The following is a 23,317-nucleotide window of genomic DNA, read 5'->3' on the forward strand; positions in this document are numbered from 1 at the left end:
AAAAAGACTATATATATATATATATATATTATGACATTTTCAAATACTGTGACTATACGGTCTGAAGATATTAAAATAATAATATAAAATTTAAAAATAGTAAGATATTTGTAATGTATAAGTCTGTAACTAATCTGACTAATTTAATTACACTACTTTTTGCTAAAAAAAATAGATTAAATTAACTGATAAAAGCTAGGAGAAACAGTAAACAGTGCTTGGGAGAAAACATTTTAAAAAAATCAATATGAAATCAATCAGCCATTATTTTTTTGTTTATGCGTCTACAAAAATGCATGAATCAGTGCAGGTTGTTGTGAGTGATTAAAGTCATTATTTACACATACTGTATGTGAATGAGCAACACAAGATACCAGGGTTATGGGTTACACGAGATGGAGCTTTAGCAAGGAAAAACACACAATGAAAAGTGACAAACACACATGGAAACCTGAAAGAAACTAACAGCATCCAGTGTCTCTGAATGCTGTGAATAAACAGATACAGACAGCAGGACGAGCGGCTTCAGCTGGGACTGTTGAAATCCAGTCACTTCAATAGGAATCTCTGTGATTGGGAGTTTTGCACAAGAGCTAAAAAGTTCCCACGCAGATGTCGCTCGTGTTTATGCTCTACAAAACAACTGACGCAAATCACATCGCCAGCTCCAGGACACAAACCCATATTCATTATATAACTGTAACTTGAATATGTTTTGGTCAACAGCTAAGATAATAAAAAATGTGCCTATGTACAAATATATATGGACCTAACTGTATATTCAAATAATATATTTACAGAGTAGATATGTAGTAGATTAAAATACACATTTAATAAGCATATTTTTTCTTTATTAAATCAAAAAGCTATTTTTAAAAATGCATTATATTTAATTGTCATTTCATTTATTCATTTATTATATTTTTATTTTTATTTTGTGCTGGAATATGGCATGTCTTCACGGGATTTGACAAATTCACTTGAATATGCTTATTATGGTTTTAGTATTGTACCACATAAGAAATATTATAAATAAGACCAAAACCTTAAATGTATGGTTTAATATTAAGTTTAAATAATTTAGAACACTGTTCTGCTCCTACTCAATGTGGATGGAGTGTGTGTGTGTGTGTGTGTGTGTTACCTTCACTGAGAGGGTCGAGTGTGTGGATCATCAGATGAAAGATGCTGTTCCTCATTAGGCTGTTGTGTAAAGAGGCGGAGCTTCCTCCTCTCTGCAGCCGGGGTTTGACCTGTGATAGGAGGATAAACACGTCAATCAAAGCGGTCTGGAAGTCCTGACCGAGGGCTGTCCCCCTCCCCCTCCCCAACCGGAGCGCGATTCCGAACGGACAGAGGGGAACCAGACACCCCCCCTCCCCGGGACGCGATCACGAATGGACTGAGGAGGGCCCTGCGTCAGCTAAGGACAGCCCTGTCCTGACCCATCAGAGGTCAGGGAGGGGCGGTCAGGGTGACTGGGGTCAAGGGTTAAGAGCGGGCTTAATACGTCTTCAGAGCAGCTGATGCTATGGAAACATGTAAGTGCAATCTGAAGAGTCAGCTGCTGATTAACACAATCATACAGGTGTCGGGTGTGTGTGTGTGTGTGTGTGTGTTGTGCTGAGACAAACGCTGAGTAAATTGCTCCAAGGATCAGGGATCAGTGCTTGCAGATGTCAAGGTGCCATCTCTCTCTCTCTCTCTCTCTCCTTCTATCCATCAACACATCCGTCTGTCTGTCATATTCTTTTTGGGTGGGTATGTATTTATCCATCCATTCATTTAGCTTATCCTTCTATTATCTGTCTGGAAATATATTTAAAACAATAATAATAAACTCTCAGGAGTGGCTCTTTCTTCTATTGTGGATCACAGGGTTTCATTAAATAAAGTCATGCTTTACAACACAGCACAAACACGAGTAAACAGACCGACACACAGACTATGGACAATACTTACCGACAGCTTGCTGTCCTCCTCCACTGCAGTAGGGCTCAACTTCACAGTCAAGCGATAAACACAACACAGAGAGAAAGAGAAGAGACAACAGCACAGAGATGAGAGACAGGAGCAGCGGACAGAACACCGACATCAGACTCCAAAGAGACACACACCAACAACATCAACTGACAGAGTGTGTTTGACCTCCGACCATTGGATACAGAGTGTTTGACCTCCGACCTCACAGAGTGTGTTTGATCTCTGACTTCACAGAGAGTGTGTTTGACCTCCGACCTCACAGAGAGTGTTTGACCTCCGACCTCACAGAGAGTGTTTGATCTCTGACTTCACAGAGACTGTTTGACCTCCGACCTCACAGAGTGTGTTTGACCGCTGACCTCACAGACAGTGTTTGACCTCAGACCTCACATACAGTGTCTTTGACCTCTGACTTCACAGATAATGTGTTTGACCTCTGACCTCACAAAAGGTGTGTTTGACCGCCGACCTCACAGGGAGTGTTTGACCTCAAAACTCACAAAGTTTAGTTTTTTATCTCTGACCTCACAGAGAGTGTTTGACCTCTGACCTCACAGAGAGTGTCTGACCTCACAAAAGGTGTGTTTGACCGCCGACCTCACAGGGAGTGTTTGACCTCTGACTTCACAGATAATGTGTTTGACATCTGACCTCACAGAGTGTGTTAGACCTCAAAACTCACAAAGTTTAGTTTTTTATCTCTGACCTCACAGAGAGTGTTTGACCTCTGACCTCACAGAGAGTGTGTTTGACCTCTGACCTCACAGACTGTGTTTGACCTCTGACCTCACAGACTGTGTTTGACCTCTGACCTCACAGAGAGTGTGTTTGACCTCTGACCTCACAGAGAGTGTGTTTGACCTCTGACCTCACAGAGTGTTTGACCTCTGACTTCACAGAGAATGTGTTTGACATCTGACCTCACAGAGTGTGTTTGACCTCTGACCTCACAGAGAGTGTCTAACCTCTGACCTCACAGGGAGTGTTTGACCTCTGACCTCACATACAGTGTCTTTGTCCTCTGACCTCACAAGGAGTGTGTTTGACCTCTGACCTCACATAGTGTTTGACCTCTGACTTCACAATTGCTGTCCTCCTCCACTGCAGTAGGGCTCAACTTCACAGTCAAGCGATAAACACAACACAGAGAGAAAGAGAAGAGACAACAGCACAGAGATGAGAGACAGGAGCAGCGGACAGAACACCGACATCAGACTCCAAAGAGACACACACCAACAACATCAACTGACAGAGTGTGTTTGACCTCCGACCTTTACATACAGAGTGTTTGACCTCCGACCTCACAGAGTGTGTTTGATCTCTGACTTCACAGAAAGTGTGTTTGACCTCCGACCTCACAGAGAGTGTTTGATCTCTGACTTCACAGAGACTGTTTGACCTCCGACCTCACAGAGTGTGTTTGACCGCTGACCTCACAGACAGTGTTTGACCTCAGACCTCACATACAGTGTCTTTGACCTCTGACTTCACAGATAATGTGTTTGACCTCTGACCTCACAGAGTGTGTTTGACCTCTGACCTCACAGTGTGTGTTAGACCTCAAAACTCACAAAGTTTAGTTTTTTTATCTCTGACCTCACAGAGAGTGTTTGACCACCTACCTCGCAGAAAATTTAGGTTTTTTTTTATCTCTGACCTTACAAAGAATGTGTTTGACCTCTGACATCATAGAGAGTGTGTTTGACCTTTGACCTCACAGAGTGTGTTTGACTTCTGACCTCACAGAGTGTGTGCACTGACGGAACTGAATGTGTGTTTTGACTTTTGACCTCACAAAGCGTCTATTTGGACCTCTGATCTCACCAAATGCATGCTGTGACCAAGTGTTTGTGACGTGACCTCACTGAGTGTGTATTTTGGCGTTGCCAAAATTGTGCTGTGACCTCAGACCCTACTGAATGATTTTGACCTCTGACCTCACAGAGAATATTCTGTGACTCCTGACCCTACTAAATGTGTTCTGACCTCTGACATCGCCAAGTGTGTGCTGTGACCTCTGACCTCACAGAATGTGCGCCCTGACTTTTGACCTCACTGAGTGTATAATTTGACCATACATTGATACATAAAAGGAATAGCCTATATTGGCCTATACACAAAATATATTTCACTTAATCATTGACAGAGTAACAAAACGAAAGAAAAATATGTGCTGAGTTTTGGTTTATTGTGACACGATCCAAAGTTCATGGAAAGGAAAACGAGACAGCACAAAGTAGCTAGTTTTCATTATTTTGCAAAAGCTTTACAGTTTTATCTATTTTGCAAAAGCGCGACAGTTTTGAATGATGTCTTGCTTCTATCTGTATGACCAACCAGCGTTGGTATGATCGCGCCGGCGCCTCACGCGCACACAGACACAACATATATTTGAGACATTGCAGCCTGTTCATTATCAAATGAAAATACATCAAATGAAAAAGTTAAAGAAACATATAAAACGTAACACTGCTCCGTTGTACAATCTGCTGCGTTCAGCGTGACCACCGCCTCACTGTGCTGTTTACTTAGCCGATGCGAAAGATGATGTTTGCATCAATGCGAGTGAAGTACAAAGCCTATAATAAATAATATTTAAGTATCCAGATATGTCGTGAATATGGAAACATTTGGATTCATGCCAAATGAGAGAGGTAGGCATCCGTTTCACCTTAAATTAATTTCTGTCATGACAACTCTCGGAGGGATTGACATGGTAATGTACATGACGATGTTAATGTATTTGGTCTTGGCAAGACTTGCTACTGCCAATACATCCACAACATGCTGCTGTGAGCATGTAAGAAATACTGCTGCTGCAAATATAACATACATGAAATAACCCCCATATAGCATACATCAATCACCTCGTAGCAGATCTATACAGGTGGAGCTGGGGAAGGTGGAGGGTTTCTGAAGCAAGCTGCAACTGCTACGGCAAGCTCTAGTCATATATTTGAATGTTGAGCAGCGAGCTCATTGGCTACCGATACAGGAGAGAACCAATCAGCTGAGCCATGTGATAATGATGTCATTAGGTCAGATTGAGTTAGACCTATCGGACTGCGCCATCTAGAGTTTCATGCCAGAACTCTGTATTTGTTTTTGGATTGGTGTTTTTAAACACATAGTCTAACGTTAGAGAATTTGTTGTGGCGAAAAGGAAACTAATAACTGTATTTATCATATATACGTATATGCTGTTTAAAATGTTTGTAAACATTTAGCTTTATTCACATTTTAGCCTAGGCTACATTATTTCTGTATGTTATAATAAAATGTGACGTGAGCTTATGCGACTTATGTTTCTTTTCCTCTCAAATCGCAATTTTATAAATGGCGTTTTTTAACAATTATTATAGACGAAGAAAAAGTTTTTAAAAATAATGTTATTAACCATTATTTTTTTCTACTCAAACCGGTTTCGGAATGATAATAATACAGAGGAACGCAGGAACAGAAACGTTAAAATATCGATTCTTCTTGGAGTGAACCGATTTAAATTTATTATTCTTTTTTTTTTTTTTTCGTTTTCAAGCCCTGCTTAAAACAACTCTTTCTGATAAACCAGTCAATCCGGCCCGGCCTGGAGCAGCGTGGTTCAATCTATTCTAATCCAATTCATTCAAGAACGGGTTTACAGTCAGACGGTCTCATGAAGTGTGTTGTTCTTGTCAGAGCAAGCTGTAAACTGTATCCTTTCAGTGTTCTCAATCCAACAAACTGCAACAAAGCACCACCGAGCTGAAAGATCATCAGTTCAGCAGGTAAAGTAGAAACATTGGAACCTCAATCAGGATGAAGAAGACTCTAAAATTAGCTCTTAGGGCTAAATTAGCTCCAAGATAGAGCCCGGATGGCCATTTTAAAAGGAGAAAATCAATTTATACCTCAAGTCTCTGCACACAGTTCACTCATCACCAGCCTGAACAGACCTGCCGTGCAAGTCTTAACACAGAGTGTTAAAAATCAGCATCCATTTCCATTCCTTTATTCAACTGTAATCTACATCTATTTGCATTCAGAGAGTTGAGAACACTAACATTTCTTTTTGAATCTTACCTTTTAGTATATTCATCAAATTTCCAATATAACTCCACATAAAAAAAATGTACAGACAAATAAATGGGCAAATACATTAATAAAAGCACAAATTAATACATTCATAAATGTATGGATTAATGTGTGAATGCATAAATAAATGCATGCATGCACAAATAAAAAAAAAAAAATAATAAATAATTGCAAAAATAGATAATTGAAAAAATAGATAAAAGCATTAAGAAAAAATACATTCATAAATAAACGCATAACTGTATAGATACATAAATGCATAAAAAGAATAGATGGACGAAAGCATAATAATATAGATAAATGCATAAATGCACAAATTAATGTATAAATAAATAAATCTGAAGCCTCCCCCACTTGCTAATTACTGACCCAATTTTCTGCAAGCAGAACTAATTACAAAAGCAGCCACTCTCATCACCTACAGGGGATTTCAGGACACATCACAAAGGAGCCAAATCATCAATCTCCAACATTTAATAGAAAAAAGAGAAGAGCCTCCTCATTTAAGTGAAATATCAAGCCACTAAATGTCTGCATGTCTCCGTAAACAACAAAACACCAAATCACTGCTCCAGCTATGACACCGGTTTATGTTGGTAAATGTAATGTGTGTAAGCGAAAAGCCCATTAACTAGCTAAAAGGTGCAGCTGTGCTCAGGGATTTGAACTAAACGTAGTTACATTTTCTCTAAGCGGCTCAGAGCAAGATTTGAAGATGCGAACCAAAAGTGAAGCTGATAATAGAGCTGAGCTGACTAATTGGAGGCATTACAGATTGAATATTAAGCCTTTTACCTAAAAGCATCTTGCAAAAAAAGCCCCAAAACACTGACATTAATTGTACGATACGTCTTAAGACTTCGGCAGTAAGTAAATAGGGTCAATTTCATACCTAAAAAGGCAGGAAGTTTCCAGTAAGGGGTAGGTTTTTGGTGTAGGGGTTGTGTAGGGCAATAGAAAATATGGTCTGTACCGTAGAAAAAGCATTAGGCCTATGGAGAGTCCCCACAAGGATAGCAGACCAGACGTGTGTGTGTGTGTGTGTGTGTGTGTGTGTGTGTGTGTGCATGCATATGTGTCAGGGTCACCTTGGAGATGGAATGAGGGCCAACAAAACAGAATTGGCGAAGGTTGTGATTATGTTGATGATTATGATCGCAGGCTGCTGAATGAACATTTATAGAGTAAATTCAGTCATTATGATAATTAGCCTTTCACAAGCCTCATCATAGAGACTGATTGCAATCAGACCTGCTTTAACCTGCAAACTACCACCGACTCCAGCACTGTGACCACTGTATGTACACACACACACATATATACATATTCATATTTATTCATAACAAATATTCTGTTATACTCTATTCTAAAAGATGAAAATTTAGTGAAATTCAGAATTTTAGAATTGGCTCCTTTTTGGTTCATGAGTTGTAATTTGAATCTACAGGATGATGACCAGGTATTTGAATTGGAATAACAGGAGGAGAAATTTAAATAAATGGAATTCTAAGAAAATGTATCAAATGCTGATCAAACTAGGAATATAAGAACTTATGTTATTTCAAATACTTAAAATTATTTTAACGTTAATTTTTTTTCCTACATTACTAATCATATCACAAGCATGAACTGAAGCAATCTGAATGAATTCAATAATTTAATACATTTAATGTTTTTTTTTCATTAAAAATATTGTGAGCAGAACTGAGTGAATTCAATAAAATAAGAAATGTTATATTTTTTTTCTTCATCACAAATTGCATTGAGCATAACTATCTGAGTGAATTGAAAAAAATTAATAAACTTAATTGTTTCATTACAAATCATACTATGAGCATAACAATAAATGCAATTTATTAATAAATCTAATACATTTTTTCTTCATTACATCATATCATGAGAATAACTATCTGAGTGAACTGAAAAATGAATGTACATTTTTCAGTGAAATGTTTCTAAAGATTTTGAAATTAGTCGAATGTTAGGTCCTTTAAGAAATCCTAATAGCCAACCCATGTCAGAAAAGTTGTTTCAAATGCATTGTGCAAATTCACCCAGCAACAGCAAATATTTCTGCAGCTGCAATCCCACAGCAGCAGCATCATGTGATGCTTCAGTAAGCATTCCTGCATCTCTGCTCTGCCTTCAACATTAGCTAATTCCCTAATCTTTTAAAATAGCTTGGATCGATTGAGCCTCGGGTTTCTGCCTGCAGCTCCTCACCTTCAGTCCTCATCATGACTGACCTTGCGCTCAGGATCAAACACAGACTGACACGATCTCCTTACATACATACACACGTAATTACGCATTCTCACAGCGGCTGACTGCGAGGAACACCGCACCCCTTATATTATGGAATCAGTGGGAATGATGTCCATGTTTAATTGATCTAGATTGTGTTTACTCATTATGTTGTCTATGAAATGCATGACAGTGGAAATTTCTCTGGCATAAAAAACCACTTTCAACAAATAGGGCACATTTCGATCTTTCTTTACTTAAAAGCATTGCAGGCACAAATGAAGACTATTAGATTAGTTAGAAATTACTCTGAAGACACTTGACCTTCTTGACTGTAATCAGCATTGTGTCTATGGAGCGAGATTAGTCTCAATAATAATTCATGCAAAAGATACGATGCACGCAAGCGTATATTGTTTTATTTTTGCATGTTCACTTAAAACTTGAAAGTAAGATGGGTCATTTGCTAAGTGACCAGAGTAAGCCAGCGGCTGCTGTTTAGTCCAGAGTGTGTTATGATTTAATATTGATTGATTATTATGTTTATTTAATAAAGAATCGTTATTTACGTGGACACCATACCACATTAAGATATTCATAAACTCAATGTAAAGCATAAAAAAGGTTTTGATTGATGGGACACGTCGTAAATAAATAGAAGGTTATGAAAATATATTTTGTGGATATTTTTCATGCAGTCACTTGTGTTTTTGTTTACTGAGAATATGAAAGAGCTGTCACAGCAGTCTTGTAGGTCAAGTCCTGCTATGGCAAGCGTTTAGCTGATAACATGCACACATTGGAGACCATGTACATTTCATTTAAGTTTGTTTATGCTGCAGATACTAATAATGTCAGAACTGTGAGGCTGATGATGTACAAATTGCTGAGACAACCCGTGACCCTATTATTTCCACTTCATCCCCTACCACAAGTAATGAGGTGACGTGAATTTGGAAATGTAACTCTTTCAAGACAGTCATGCTGCAACCCATCCATTTTGACAGTTTCAACATATTTTTTTATCATGCATTATTACTACATTCATTTTAGAATTGTAAAACAATACACCTTTACTAGGCTAGTAAACTGAAATCAAACGATCAACTGCATATACCTCTGCTGAATCTAACTTGAACTGTGGCCTCGCTATATATTCTTATTTTGTGCACGTGAATAGGTTTTTGTAAATATATATATAATTTCATGCATGTGAATAAGGTTTCATGAATGTGAACTGGGATACGTGTCTTTTGCGTGAATTATTGCTGAGAATAATCTCGCTCCATATGTGTCCCACATTTTGCATGCAACCCTATTAACAGACAATGTCGATATGCAGTCGATATGAAATAGAAACTGCGACTGACTTGCGTATTGTGACGTATGTTCGAATGAAACTGCTTATCAAACAAGAAAAAGCAGGGCAGGACTTAATCTTATCCATCAGTTATTGATTAGATTGCGAAATGTGAGTGCTGCACACCAGAATAGAGGCAGATTTGAATGCGACATCAGCGGAAAGAAGTGAGTCATATCACAGGAAGAGTATGTTTTGACATTCTGCTTGTTATACATATACACATGTATATACACGCACACGCACACACACACATACATATTTTGTACCCTATTCTTGGAAATCTTTTTTTTTTTTACATCATTGAAGTAATCTATGTTTATTTAAGAGAGAGATTGATATGCATCTCTATTTCACATTTACATTTACTATTCAGACACTCTTCTAATGCTGATGAGCACTGATTTCAGCACAATGATCTGGAGGCGTGGTAATTAAGTCCACAGACAACAGTGATCATGAGCAGCAACAGATGCAATGGTGAATTGAGGGTCTTTGTGTGGTTACAGGGTCAAGCTTTCACTGGTCTCATATGGACAGGATGTGTTATTTTTAACATTCATGGGGTGATAGCATCAAGACCACTTAGTCCCTGATGTGCGGTGTTACTGAAGCATAAATCACCCAAAGCTTAAACCCAATCCTGTTTCCATCCTAAACTGAAATCCTGTTTTTCTGTAAACTCAAATTATTAAACCACAGTATTATACGTTCAGTGTAGAACAACAGTTTCGTTCAGCTGTGTCTAGTAAATTCTATTGTGATGTGGTGTTCCCCAAGGCTTTATGCTTGGGCCGTTCAAACTCTTCAATAAATAATATCAAATAAACTGGGATTTTTCTTTCTTTAATAAAGTAAGCAAGTAAGTAAGTACATAAATAATGCTATTTTGACAGTGGGAAGAGAACCATTTGCAAGAAGCAAAAAAAGTTTAGTTTTTTTATTATATATTACTTTATTTTATTATTATTTTTTGTCACGATGCAAACTGTTTTGATACATTTTTACATTGTGGTGCATTTTGCTACTCCATACAGTTAACAGGTTTTACAAGAATATCTATATAATCTATGATCTATATACAAAATGCATGGATGAATCATTCATAGTAAGACCAGCAAAATGAATTAAGATTTTTTTTTCAAAAACTTTAAGTAATATTCCTTAAAATTGTGACAATCAAGGAGACATTTAAATCTATGTTACTCAAGTAATTGCAAAAAAGGTCAAATATGCAAAACAATTACTTAACTTTCACATCAGCCTCAAATTAATGTAATGAGTGTATGCCTAACGGCATGAAATATTATAAACCTGACCGAACACAATTATACAAGATGTACAAATATCCACAATGGATGGACATTAAAAAAAAGTAATGTTTATTTATTATTATTTCTGAGGAAAACATTTTATATTAATGATTATAATAATAATACTAAAAAAGAAAGTAAACTTGCCATTTCTGGTATAAAAGCCTGGAATGCTGGTTAATGTGGTACTACAACACAACCTTAAAATCTGTAGTTAAATGGAGTCTAAGGCTAATCATGACCTATCTGCCCTCCCACATGGACCCAGGTGTCACAAGCTCTCTCGCAAATATGAGAAGAGACAGATCAAAGCTAGTTAATAAGGAGATTAGAGAGATTTACGAGAGCAAACGCATCACACCTTCGCTTGCAGCCGAGCCGGAAGAGCTTTACATTACAGACTGTCACAGTTTTCACTCAGTGTTAATGTTCTTGCAGATGGAAGAGCATGACAATAACAACCTCAAGGTCACGGATTCTGTGTATACTGTATGTACCGTGCATGTCTGAGTCACCAAATGAGAAGCATTTGATATTTGGAATTATTTACTCAGCCTCATATTGGTTTCATGTGACTTTCTCTACCCCACTAAATAAAAAATAAAGATGTTCAGCATAATACCCAAGCTGCGCTTTTGGATATAATAACTGATTTAAGATGGCAAGCTATTAAAAGTAACAAAAAGCAGTATATATGACTTCTTTCAAGTCTTCTAAGGCAATCAACACTTTTGTGTGAAGAACAGCTAAAATGTGTGTGTTTGTGAGTGGGAAGCGTAAAAAAAATCAAAGGGTGTATATGTGAGGATGATTGGATAGAGATGAATTTGCCGCTGTTTGAGCATCAGGAAGGGAAATGAAGATAAAAATCTCTGCAGCTACATGAAACAAATATGCAAAAATTAATACACATTTTATAACAGGCATTCAGAAAAGTGTGAGACACACAAGCGCTCTTCCAAAATCCTCTTCTAAATCTAGAAAGCCTTTTAAAGATCACAAGCCTTGCTCAAACAGCAAGCAGCAAAATCATGCTGAATAAATAATGTTGACGATGTATATAACATATAATATTATCCCATATATAATATTCTTATATTTTATATTTCAGAACTGAAAATTATCAACAAAACAGTCTGATCAAAACTGGATTATTTACAGTTTTATGTGTTTTTTTAATGATTTTTTGGGGCATTTGGGCAACACACGACCATCTCTTCTGGAATCAATTGTAAGGCAGATCTCTTGTGTTTTAGCGCTATATAAAGCCGAGCACACTGAAGTTTGCTGCCCGAAGGCATTTCACGGCAATAGGGGCGCATTTTTAAGACAACGTCAGGATAAAAATAGCACAAATTCTGACATGCACTGAAGCGGATCAATGACAGTTTTAAACTAATGCACTGGCTAGATGATTCTGGCAGTGGGACCAGCATATTTACAAAAATATACACATTTACATTTGCAAAGTAGGACGAGGGTGCAGGAGAAATCATAAAACAGATCCAATAGTGCCTGCACAACTCATCTTGTCTAACAGTGGATACAGTTTCAGATTAGATTGATTTCTTTCTAAGAGCTGAAACAATAAATGGTTTTTGAACAGTTTACAGGTAATTTAAGAGAATGTAAAACAATCTCGTCCAATCAGATGTTTGTACAGCCGCAGATGTCTGTCTTTGGTAAGAAAATAAGTATGGTTAGTTCTGATATGCTGACTAAAGGCAATTAAAGTAATAACCATAATTACACTTCATTGACACCTTGTGTTTACCAAGGATTGATAAAGTAATGGTCCAAAAATGACAATTGTTAATAATAACCAAACCAAAAAAACCATATAGGTGTATGTGTTACTGTAGGCAATAATTACTGTATTTGGAAGCTCTACGGAGATGTTTAATGCATAAAGGAAAAGACTCTAATGTGATTTTATTTTAATAAATAGTATCATTTATGTTCTATTATCCGTGTGTAAACATGTAAACATAGATGATACATAGATATGACTCTTCTTCATCGTTTCAGAAATCCACTACTTGCTACTGATATGGAAGTGGACGAATGATCGGGAGCCGTCTTAGCATTCTCCACTCCTAGTCTGTATTTTATTTATGCACTCGAGATAAATCCAGATTTACCAGGCAGCTTTTAGAGCTCATACCTCCAAAACTCATTTCCATCTCTTGTCACAAGGTAAGACTAAATCCTTGGGGATAATCGGAGCGTCAGTAACAAATCTCACAGAAAGGTCCTTTACTTGAACCAGTATAGAACGGAAGACTCTCTAAATACCCTGCATACGATCGTCTTTCACCGCAGAACACCCACACGAAACACACTGTAAACCAGCGTCGCTCTCACTTTCTCATCCCTGAGAAGAACCTGCTGGGTTCTGCAGATGATACATGCTGCCAAAAAGGACGTTTTTGTCTCACTGTAAAAATGGATACATTTCTAGACTGCAAAATATCTTGATATTCTTAAAACAAGATCAATTTTATAAAATTGATAGTAAAGTTCTGGAAATATACAGAATATTGTATCCAATTGGAAACTTTTATTGTTATAAGCATCAAAATCTAGAAACAAATATATTTATATAGTACTTTTTACAATTCACATTCACAAATGATGATGTTGTTGATTATAATATGTTAATATATTCATGCCTTATAGTTGCATTTAGTAGATTACAGCTGTATGATAATATGTGACCCTGGAGCACAAAAGCAGTGTTAAGTCGCTGGGGGATATTTGTAGCAATAGCCAACAATACATTGTATGGGTCAAAATTATCGATTTTTCTTTTATGCCAAAAATCATTAGGACATTAAGTAAAGATCATGTTTCATGAAGATATTTTGTAAATCTCCTACCGTAAATATATCAAAACTTAATGTTTGATTAGTAATATGCATTGCTAAGAACTTCATTTGAACAACTTTAAAGATGATTTTCTCAATATTTAGATTTTTTTGCACCCTCAGATTCCAGATTTTCAAACATTGTCCTATCCTAACAAACCATACATCAATGGAAAGATTATTTATTCTTCTTTCAGATGATGCATAGATATCAGTTTCAAAAAAGTTACCCTTATGACTGGTTTTGTGGTCCAAGGTCACATATTTCCATGATGCAATCAAGCAGTTGAGATCTGCTATATCGTATTAATTACAATTAAAAATATATGTTCTGCAAAGAAGCATAACATTATTTTTAGCCCATTAACCAACATTTCTTACTATCTTACACATTTTTCTGAAGTAAATTTAATCTTGATTTAAAGGTGCTTAGATATTTTGTCAGTTCATCATCCACATTTGTGAAACATTTACAGGGTTAGATCTGCAAATGACAGTAATTAAAAGACTGAGAGAAAGTGAGTCGTTTCTACTTTCATGTCCTCATCCTATGTCTTAAAATATTAATATAGTTGATGCTTAAACTGACAGTTACAACTCAGTCTCCCTTGCATGCTAGCTTTGTAAATCAGGCTATACATTACCCGTGTTACAAAGAAATATCAACATTAATGCAGTTTACATTTAGAGCGATTACTCGTGAAATCCAGAGCAATAATGCAAAGTAAAATAACGCTTAACATAAACAGATTGCTGTGAGTGAAAGTGAACAAGAGCATCCAGCACAAAACAAAATCAGTAAGTATTGTTAATGAATTTATCAATGAAATATTTGAGGAACCATCCTTCCTGTTTTCTAAGATTACAGAAATTGGTACAATAGCAACATTTTAAAATACGGTTAAAAAAAGTTAACAAAAAAACAAAACAAAAAAAAAACATTGTGTCTGACAATTTGATGCAAGATAACTTCCAGTCTATCACTAAACTATGGCTTCCAATCTTCATTTTAAATAAGTTACAAACAGTTTTTGTTCCTGCAGCTCAACTAAAGCCTTACAGTGCTTAGAAATACAATATAAATACTTAATTGAACTACAGCACAAGTTTATTAATTTTCAAAAGTTACAGAGTTCAAAAGTCACCAAGCTGGAGTCAAAGACCATCAAGAGAGGCGGCGTTTCTGGGACTACAATCACTTGGCTCGTGTCAGGTTACACCACCATTAAAACATGGTACGAGTGGCACCAGTGTGTTTTTCCTTCCCTTTTGTTAAGCTGTTTTTCACAAACGCTTCACCTCACTTCATATCACCATAGAGACCTGTCTGGTGTCAAAGCAATTAGTGTTGAAGAAAGACAGCGGTGGCCATCCTTGACACATCAGCCTAATCTAATGGCGCAGTGAGATACATCTGTTCTACTGCACTTATTACATCTCTAATATTATGTTTTTGACATCAACCTACAGAGATCCCCTACCTCCAGATGAACCTTTCTAGCCCTGCATGAGTCTTGCCCACTTAAGTCGCCATATCTGAAACACAACAGCAGATCCGAGCAGAGGGCCGAGGAGCCTTTGATATATCAAAAGACGTTGTCTTGCTTTCAACAGGACACAGTTTGTTCAGCTTAACCCAGCAGGGCTTCGCCGACACTTGACATTGTTTAATCCCTTGTGAACAGAATGATGCAATGAACATGACTCCGCCATCCAACAATCCCCTACTGCTGCAATACGGTCTCCTTTGAGACCCAGCACCGCGAGACTCCTCCTGGTCAAGACTCTTTAATCCATGCTCGCTTACAACAATGGCAGTGTAGGAATTCTTCGGGCCAAAATCTCAAAGAAAATGGCTGAGGGATAAAAGAATTCCCTATCTTCTAAATTTGACGTTGGTGATTGTGAATGTGACACTTATAGCTAAACTTTCACAGTATGATGCTGCATTCAAGTTGTTTAAAGGGGGAACCAATCCAAGAACAGACAGACATAGGCCCAATCCCATTTCTACCCCTTACCCCTACCCATCCGTTTCGTGTGTTCACATGAAGGGGTAGTGGTGTCTTGATTCTCTTTTGGTTCACAATGAGTGAGTTTACTTCAAAAACAGTCATTTTATCCTCTTGTTGCTGGAAAATATAACATAGCAATTCAGTATTTAAACTATGGTATTAATAAAAGTCGCGGGACAGCGTTGACAAGTTTCTTTGCTCCTGGATGTGTAAGCTGCGCGATCTCCGATATGTGTGTGTGTGTGTGTCTGTGTGTGTGTGTGTGTGTGTGTCAGTAAGCAGCGCATTAATATAGAATGGTGATTAAAGGCTCTAATGCACATCAGCACAGCAGTATAGGTGTGTGTATTGTAGGAGCTAGACGACGTATGATGAAGTGTAACGGTATAGTAGCGGTGTCCCATTTCTTAGGGGAATATTTTCACCCCTACCCCTTGACACTCTGTTTCAAGGGACAAGGGGTAGGTGAAGGGGTATAAAATAGAATTGGGCAATAGTTTTGAAAACAGTTCCTTGCACGTATATAACAGGGACATGCATAATACCGCTCTCCTTTAAGATCTTGAGCTGCTAACGCAAAGGTTGCAGGTTTAAAGATTTTAAATAGTTGACCAAACATTACAGTCCTGTGGGAGTATGTGAACTGCTGTGGAGGCCATGTGATGAACCAGCAGTATCTGCATGGATGTGACTGCAATAACTGCAGCATTGATCCCGAAAGCAGTTTGCTGAATCTGTGGATGTTTTGAGTTAAATGTGCAAACGGCAAGACTGTTCAAATGTATCTGATTGGATACGCCCTAATCACTGCGCAAGCGAAATCTTGTTCTTATACCTGGGTGGTTCCGTGTCAAATAGAACAAATTTCAAAAACTTCCCCAGCTCAAATTTTTTATTTTGCTAATATTATTTTTTCTGAAGAAAGACAGACATGCATAGTGATGAAAGCAAAAATATTAACGGTCATGGATGAATATTTACTGGGTAAAACACTTTTTTGTAGAGGGGGTTCAAAATGGCAATTTTCACCTGAGATTCAGAGCCAAATTACAATCTTTCCTTTTGAAATCTTCATTTTTAAGGCCCTGTATGTTTCGGTTCCAGCGATACTGGATTTTCAATATAGCTCCAGGAGCAAACTATTAAAATTTACACATTTGCAATGGCCAAAAACCATTGAAAGTCACTTTGCAAAAAATATGATACTTCTTTTCTTTTAAAGAGGAATGTCTGAAGAACAAATAAAGTTGAAACTAGAGATATATCTTGTTTTCTTCCGTCAAAACAACTGCATTGAACATACAAGTCTGGGTGCCATAAATATTTTTTTTTCTCCAACGTTTGTGTGCCTATAACTCAAGAAGTATTAAAGATATCGGAATGTGATTTTAGATTCTTGTTCTCAATAAACTTTTCTTTCAGAATCTTCATTTTCAAGGGCCTACATCTTTCAGTCCCAGAGATATGGGGACCTCAATGAGGCTCCATTTTCAAATGGTTGAATATTACCCATTTTCAGTAGTTGAAAACCAAATGTTGGTCACTTTGTATACAGCTGATGCTAATTGTATTTAAAGCAGAATGTCTGAAGAATAAATAATGTTGAAAATAGAAATGCATCTTGTTTCCCTCTATCAAAACAATCTTATTGGACAAAAATATTAGTAAAATCAACAATTTGAGCTGGGGACCTCTGGTTGAGTTGACACGGAATGACCCAGCTGCTATTTTATTTCTGGAAACTCATTTTAGATTAACAGAAAAGATGCTTCCTGGATTGTTTGTAGGTAGCACAATTCTTCTGTAGGTTTGCAATAATATTTTTGGGATTAATGAAGCAACATGCAATGCAGACGATTTGAAAGTTTCGTTGGAAATTGCGGATCTTCTTGAGCCGTGGTTGAGGATGCTTTGAAAGCTGCAGGGGTTAGGGATTAGGCTCAAGGTTAAACAAGGTATTAGATCGTGATTATTGTTAGTCGAGGCCTGGTTGCAGTAGCAGAGAGAAATGGATTATGGTACATAAAGCCTGCAGGATTATTTCAGATGCATCCATGACTGCTGCATCACAAATGAAGAGCTTATGCCTTCATGAACACCAAAACAAAGAGAACTACAGGAAAACTATATGCACAGTCATGCATGAACATGTGCATATGAGTCTACGTGCATCCCATAAAGAAAACATCTACCTGTTGCCTGGCAACATTTGAGGGCTGCTTCAGGTCCATTATTGCGTGTTTAGAATATATTACTCTTCATCATCCTCATGAACTCATACAGAGGATCTCTCCATTCAATCCTGACCTGTCCTCCTCCAAACCCCACTGTCCAGCAAAATAACCCGTCAGTCCCTGTCCTCTTCTGTTTGTCTTCTGTTTATCACCGTTTGTACTATCTTGTGGTTTGAATAAAGACTGATTACTTGCTTTCTATAACAACAGTGTTTAAGTCTGTACTTAATAACATGAGGGGGAGACATATAGTAGCAACAACAAACAAATGCAGGACAGATAATTATAGCCCTATTTCTTGTGGAGACCTTTGTGACAGGCATGTTTTGTTAACAAATGCTACATACCAAAGAATACTATACTATGTACTAATCTTATACTATTGGCCTCTCTCCCAAAATAATGCTCTTGATGTGGACTTATGTTGCCTTAGACTTCATGGACGTGCATGAGTGAAGACCACATCAAGTGCACCATTTGGGACGGGCCCTTGGTATGAGATTAGTATAGGAAGGGGTTTCTCCTGGAGATTCATCTTCCTGCAAAGTTACAACCCTAATCAAATGCACCTGAACCAGTTTATTAAGTTCTTCAGGAACACTTGATAATTGCAAACAGGTGTGTTGAAGCAGGACTGGTAGTGAAATCTTCAGGAAGGCAGGTCTAAAGCTGTGTTTCCCAACGCTGTCCCTGGAGGCACCCAACAGTACACATTCTGAACACTGTCTCCTTTATCGGACCCATCCATTTCTGGTCTTTAAAGGGTTAGTTCACACAAAAATAAAAATTCTGTCATTAATTACTCACCCTCATGTCGTTCCAAACCCGTAAGACCTTCGTTCATCTTCGGAACACAAATTAAGATATTTTTGATGAAATCCGAGAGCTCTCTGACCCTCCATAGACAGCAAGGATGTTACCACGATCAAGGCACAGAAACTTCGTAAGGACATCGGTAAAATAGTCCATGTGACATCAGTGGTTCAACCGTACGAAGCTATGAGAATACTTTTTGTGCACAAAGAAAACAATGATAACATAATTTATTCAGCAATTGTGTAATATTGTTTTCTTTGTGCACAAAACGTATTCTCATAGCTTCGTACGGTTGAACTTGCTATTCGGCCCGAATCAGTTTTCTAAAGCGTTTTTGAAAAATCGCTTACCCCACCTTTAATTTAGAAGGAAATATCTGAGTTAATTTTTCAAATTAGTAACGCCAGTTACTTTGTTTTCCATGTCTTGACCATGTTGAGAGAAATCAGGAGTAAGTGCAGAGGCGCTATGTGCACTGTGTTAACGTGATGTTACTGTAGTTCTAGACTAAATATGAACATGTATCTCACCTGCACAAAAACAGATTCAGTATTCATCAAAATGAATAAAAACAGTCAAATGCAAACTCAGAATATTATACAAACCTACAATAATTGAATATGTTAAATAAGACAAATATCATTTATGTATTTAATCCCATTTTATTAACCAGTGTCTTTGCTACTGACCTTCGATGATCCATTTCAAGCATACTAAGCAAAAATGACACATTTGTGTTTTATTTTTGTTATTGCTGAATAGTGTTGAACTTTCTTCTCCTGCGTCATATTCTTCATGTGATTTGTTTGATCCGCGCCCTCTACTGTACAGACGTGAATTTGCATTTCCTTCAGCCTGAGGCGCATTCATTTCACGTTTGGTGTGAAAGGCTTTTACATTTGCAAAAGAAGAACTTTTATTTATATTATAAACAAACAAGCAAGCCCTGCCCAGATTTAAAAAGTAACTCAAAAATAACAATGCATTACTTTCCATAAAAATAATGCAGTTAGTTACTTTTATAGGGAGTAACACAATATTGTAATGCATTAGTTTTAAAAGTAACTTTCCCCAACACTGGTCCCAATACTGCAGTAATACTCTTTACAATCAGACCAAAGACCAAGTGTGACCCTGCAGCACAAAACCAGTCATAAGTAGCATGAGTATATTTGTAGCAATAGACAACAATACATTTACATGCATGCGTCAAAATTATCGATTTTTATTTTTTTTGCCAAAAATCATCAGGATATTAAGTAAAGATCATGTTCCATGAAGATATTTTGTAAATTTCCTACCGTAAATATATAAAAACTTCATTTTTGATTAGTAATACATGCATTGCTAAGAACTTCATTTGGACAACTTTAAAAGCCAATTTTTCCTCAGATTCCAGATTTTCAAATAGTTGTATCTCGGCCAAATAATGTCCGATCCTAATAAACCATGCATCAATGGAAAGCTGATTTATTCATTTATTCACTTTTTATGAAACCTCAATTTCTAAAAATTTGACCCTTATGACTGGTTTTGTGGTCCAGGGTCACAAATTACTTCTCAACCAGTCCCACACTCAAATGGGGGTCCGCTGACTCTACTACGGTTGGATAGTAAGAGGAAGGAACTCACCTTTGGTTGGGCCTCCACTTCCACCACCTGGTTTCTGTTAATGATGCCCTTGACAAAAGTCTCTACATTCCCATTGAACTTCATGAAGAGCACATATGTGGCGTAGGTCAGCAGCAGACTGATACTCTCCCAGTGCGTGATGTAGTTATCCAAGAAGAAAACGATAAGCATGACGAGGCCGACGATGTAGAAGAACACGTCCCTAAACAGAGGCCACCACGTCAGGTTCAGGATCTCTTTGGAGAAGACGGCACACATTCCGATGACGAACAAGATGTTGAACACAGCAGAGCCGACGATGGTTCCGATGCCTACGTTACTGTGGGAAATGAATACGCCGATGACGGAGGTGAAGAGCTCAGGAGCCGAGCCCCCGGCCGCCATGAAGGTGGCTCCTGCCACGTCATCTGAGATCGCGAGTTTCTCTGTGATGACCGTGAGCGCGGGGACAAAAAACTCGTCGCAGACGATGGCGAGAGCGATGAACATGTAGATCATGCCAAACATGTGCAACACAACAGCACCGCGCCGACGGTCCTCCAAACTGAACAGGTCAGTCGGATAGTCCCCCTGACTCTCGTTTGACTCCGCGGACGAGCGCATGGCTATGGGTGTGTCCTCCGAGAGGTTACTGTGGTAACCCAGGTGTGTGGAGAGCAGTGTCCTGTGTGGGGCGTGGCTCTGTAGCCCGTCCCACTGAGCAGTAGAGCGCCACGAGAAGGCCACTGCACTTATTGCTATGAGACTAACGAGAAGGCCAAACACCCGCCCAGGCCTGAGTTTCTTCCAGGAGCGCTGGCGGACGCAGACAATCAGATGGCGCTGGATGTCAGAGGCCATGGCTGTTCTCTCTGCTTCAACGCTCTCTCGTTACGCTACAGTCGGGGCTTAGCGCATGCTGAGAACGCTACTTGTACAGTAAATCCAGACGTCCTTCAGCACACCAGAGGCTTCCTCATATTAGCCTGAGAAAAATAATCAGAGAGAGAGAGAAGGCAGGGTCTGTGCGTGTGAATGCACGAGCATCTGCGATTGCTGACTTGTTCTTGCTCTCGGCTGCGTCTGCATTTTCAAGGTCACAGTGAAACGGCACAATGTCAGAAGCATGTCTGCATCCCTCTCACGCCCGACGCAGCACATTTCACAGCACGCACCTTATATAACCACACATAAGAGCTCAATAACATTCACACCGATGCTACCGATAAATCTGACTGCCTCTTTTCATTTAGACTCGTTACAGTCTTTCAAAAATGAAGAATGGAACTTTCACAGTCTGCTTTAAGATCTGTCACAACACGTATAAAAGTCGTCTTCTCCCTCACTAGATCAACAGAATTGCCTGCTTGATGATTGCCGCCAGAACGAACAAATGAATGTAGTTTGATCTTTTTTTAAAAGGTTGTTTATTCACATGTATGCATACTATAGTACATTAGTATATTAAAGTAGTTTACCCCATATATTGTATTGAGGCATATGCTTAAGGCTGATAAGAAGTCCAGCAACAATGTAGTAGCAGAAGGATCTGCAGTCCAGAAACTAGACGAGTTGGGTCATTTGCTAAGATATTAGTTATTCTCCTAGTCTTTATCTTGACGCATTTGTTATTTTTGTATTTAATTGTTGTTTCTTGCAATTGCAATGATGCGTATAGTGGAAAATATGAGTTGGTTTAATTAGTTATTTTGGGAATTTCTGATATGTTGGCTTGCTGGTTAATTAAATGAATATGTGCATGTCTCTAAACCCTTTACTCATGCTAGTCCGTTGTTTCTCTCTCTCTCTCTCTCTCTCTCTCTCAGTGATTTGTCATTTCACATTGTGAACATCATCAGTGCATTTCTCCATGCATGGCAATGTCACTTCTAATCATGCTGTCATTTATCATGCTTCTATTAAAGGTGGGGTATGGCTGTCATACCTGAATAATCACCGTCTGTGTGACATGCAACAGACCTGTCATTCTCATATGACCTCTGAGCTCTGGGAGCAGATATTAAAGGACACAAATCTCCGACTATAAAATCACGGAATGATGATATATGAAGGCGAGTTCTGATCTAACGCGCCGTTATCTGTTTATACTCATACAATCACGCATGATGCATCATGTGCAATGTCATAATTCCGAACAGTTTAATAAAAGCAAATAAACACATTGATAAAGTCACGGATCGAATGAATGAAAAATGTGACTTACATTCAGAGCTGACGGATGAACGCGACGCGTGCAGCAGGTTGACAGTCCGCGTGCGTCCTCTCTCGTGCCCTCCAGTTATTCCTCTCCGACTCTGATGATGATGATGATGATGGTGATGGTGATGTTATTCAGGGGCGGAGCTCCGAGAGCGCATCTCTGTGTCCAGTTTCATGCTTTTATTCCCAGACATCCCCTATGGCGAGGAGCAACGATCAGACTGACCACAGCCCCGCTCTCTCTCTCTCTGTCTGTCTCTCTCTGTGTGTGTGTGTGTGTGTGTGTCTGTGTGTGTGTGTGTGTGTTCGCGCAGGTGTCGCCGTGTGGCTCAGTGACGTCACTGAGTGGAAGCGTTGCCGTGGTTACAGCAGCGGCGTTCTCCGACTCTCGCATCATCACGAGTTTCGAACGATAGAAAAAGGGTCACATGATGTGATTTCAAGTTGTCCTTTCTCTTTGGAGTGTTACAAGCTCTTGGTGCATAAAGAAGATCTGTAAAGTTGCAAAGACTAAAGTCTCAAACCCAAAGAGATATTCTTTATAAAAGTTAAGAGTCAGCCACGCCTACCTAAAACGGCT

The 23,317-nt window shown here is 38.4% G+C and overlaps 1 protein-coding gene across 1 annotated transcript in view; it reads right to left on the reverse strand.

The window, feature by feature from the left end:
• The window catches only part of LOC107566252 (sodium/potassium/calcium exchanger 2-like), a 51,338-nt gene extending 28,358 nt beyond the window's left edge, over nucleotides 1-22,980 (reverse strand). The window contains exons 1-4 of the mRNA XM_016251642.1: nucleotides 22,742-22,980; nucleotides 20,539-21,600; nucleotides 1,963-2,001; nucleotides 1,145-1,253 (exon numbers count right to left, since the gene is read on the reverse strand). Of these exons, the coding sequence (XP_016107128.1) occupies nucleotides 1,145-1,253; nucleotides 1,963-2,001; nucleotides 20,539-21,378 (988 nt within the window). The 5' untranslated portion in view covers nucleotides 21,379-21,600; nucleotides 22,742-22,980. The remainder of the gene's footprint in view (nucleotides 1-1,144; nucleotides 1,254-1,962; nucleotides 2,002-20,538; nucleotides 21,601-22,741) is intronic.
• Nucleotides 22,981-23,317: the final 337 nt, after the last annotated feature.

This window comes from Sinocyclocheilus grahami, unplaced genomic scaffold (genome assembly GCF_001515645.1).
Source record: "Sinocyclocheilus grahami isolate Dianchi unplaced genomic scaffold, SAMN03320097.WGS_v1.1 scaffold1064.1, whole genome shotgun sequence".
Classification (NCBI taxonomy): domain Eukaryota; kingdom Metazoa; phylum Chordata; class Actinopteri; order Cypriniformes; family Cyprinidae; genus Sinocyclocheilus; species Sinocyclocheilus grahami.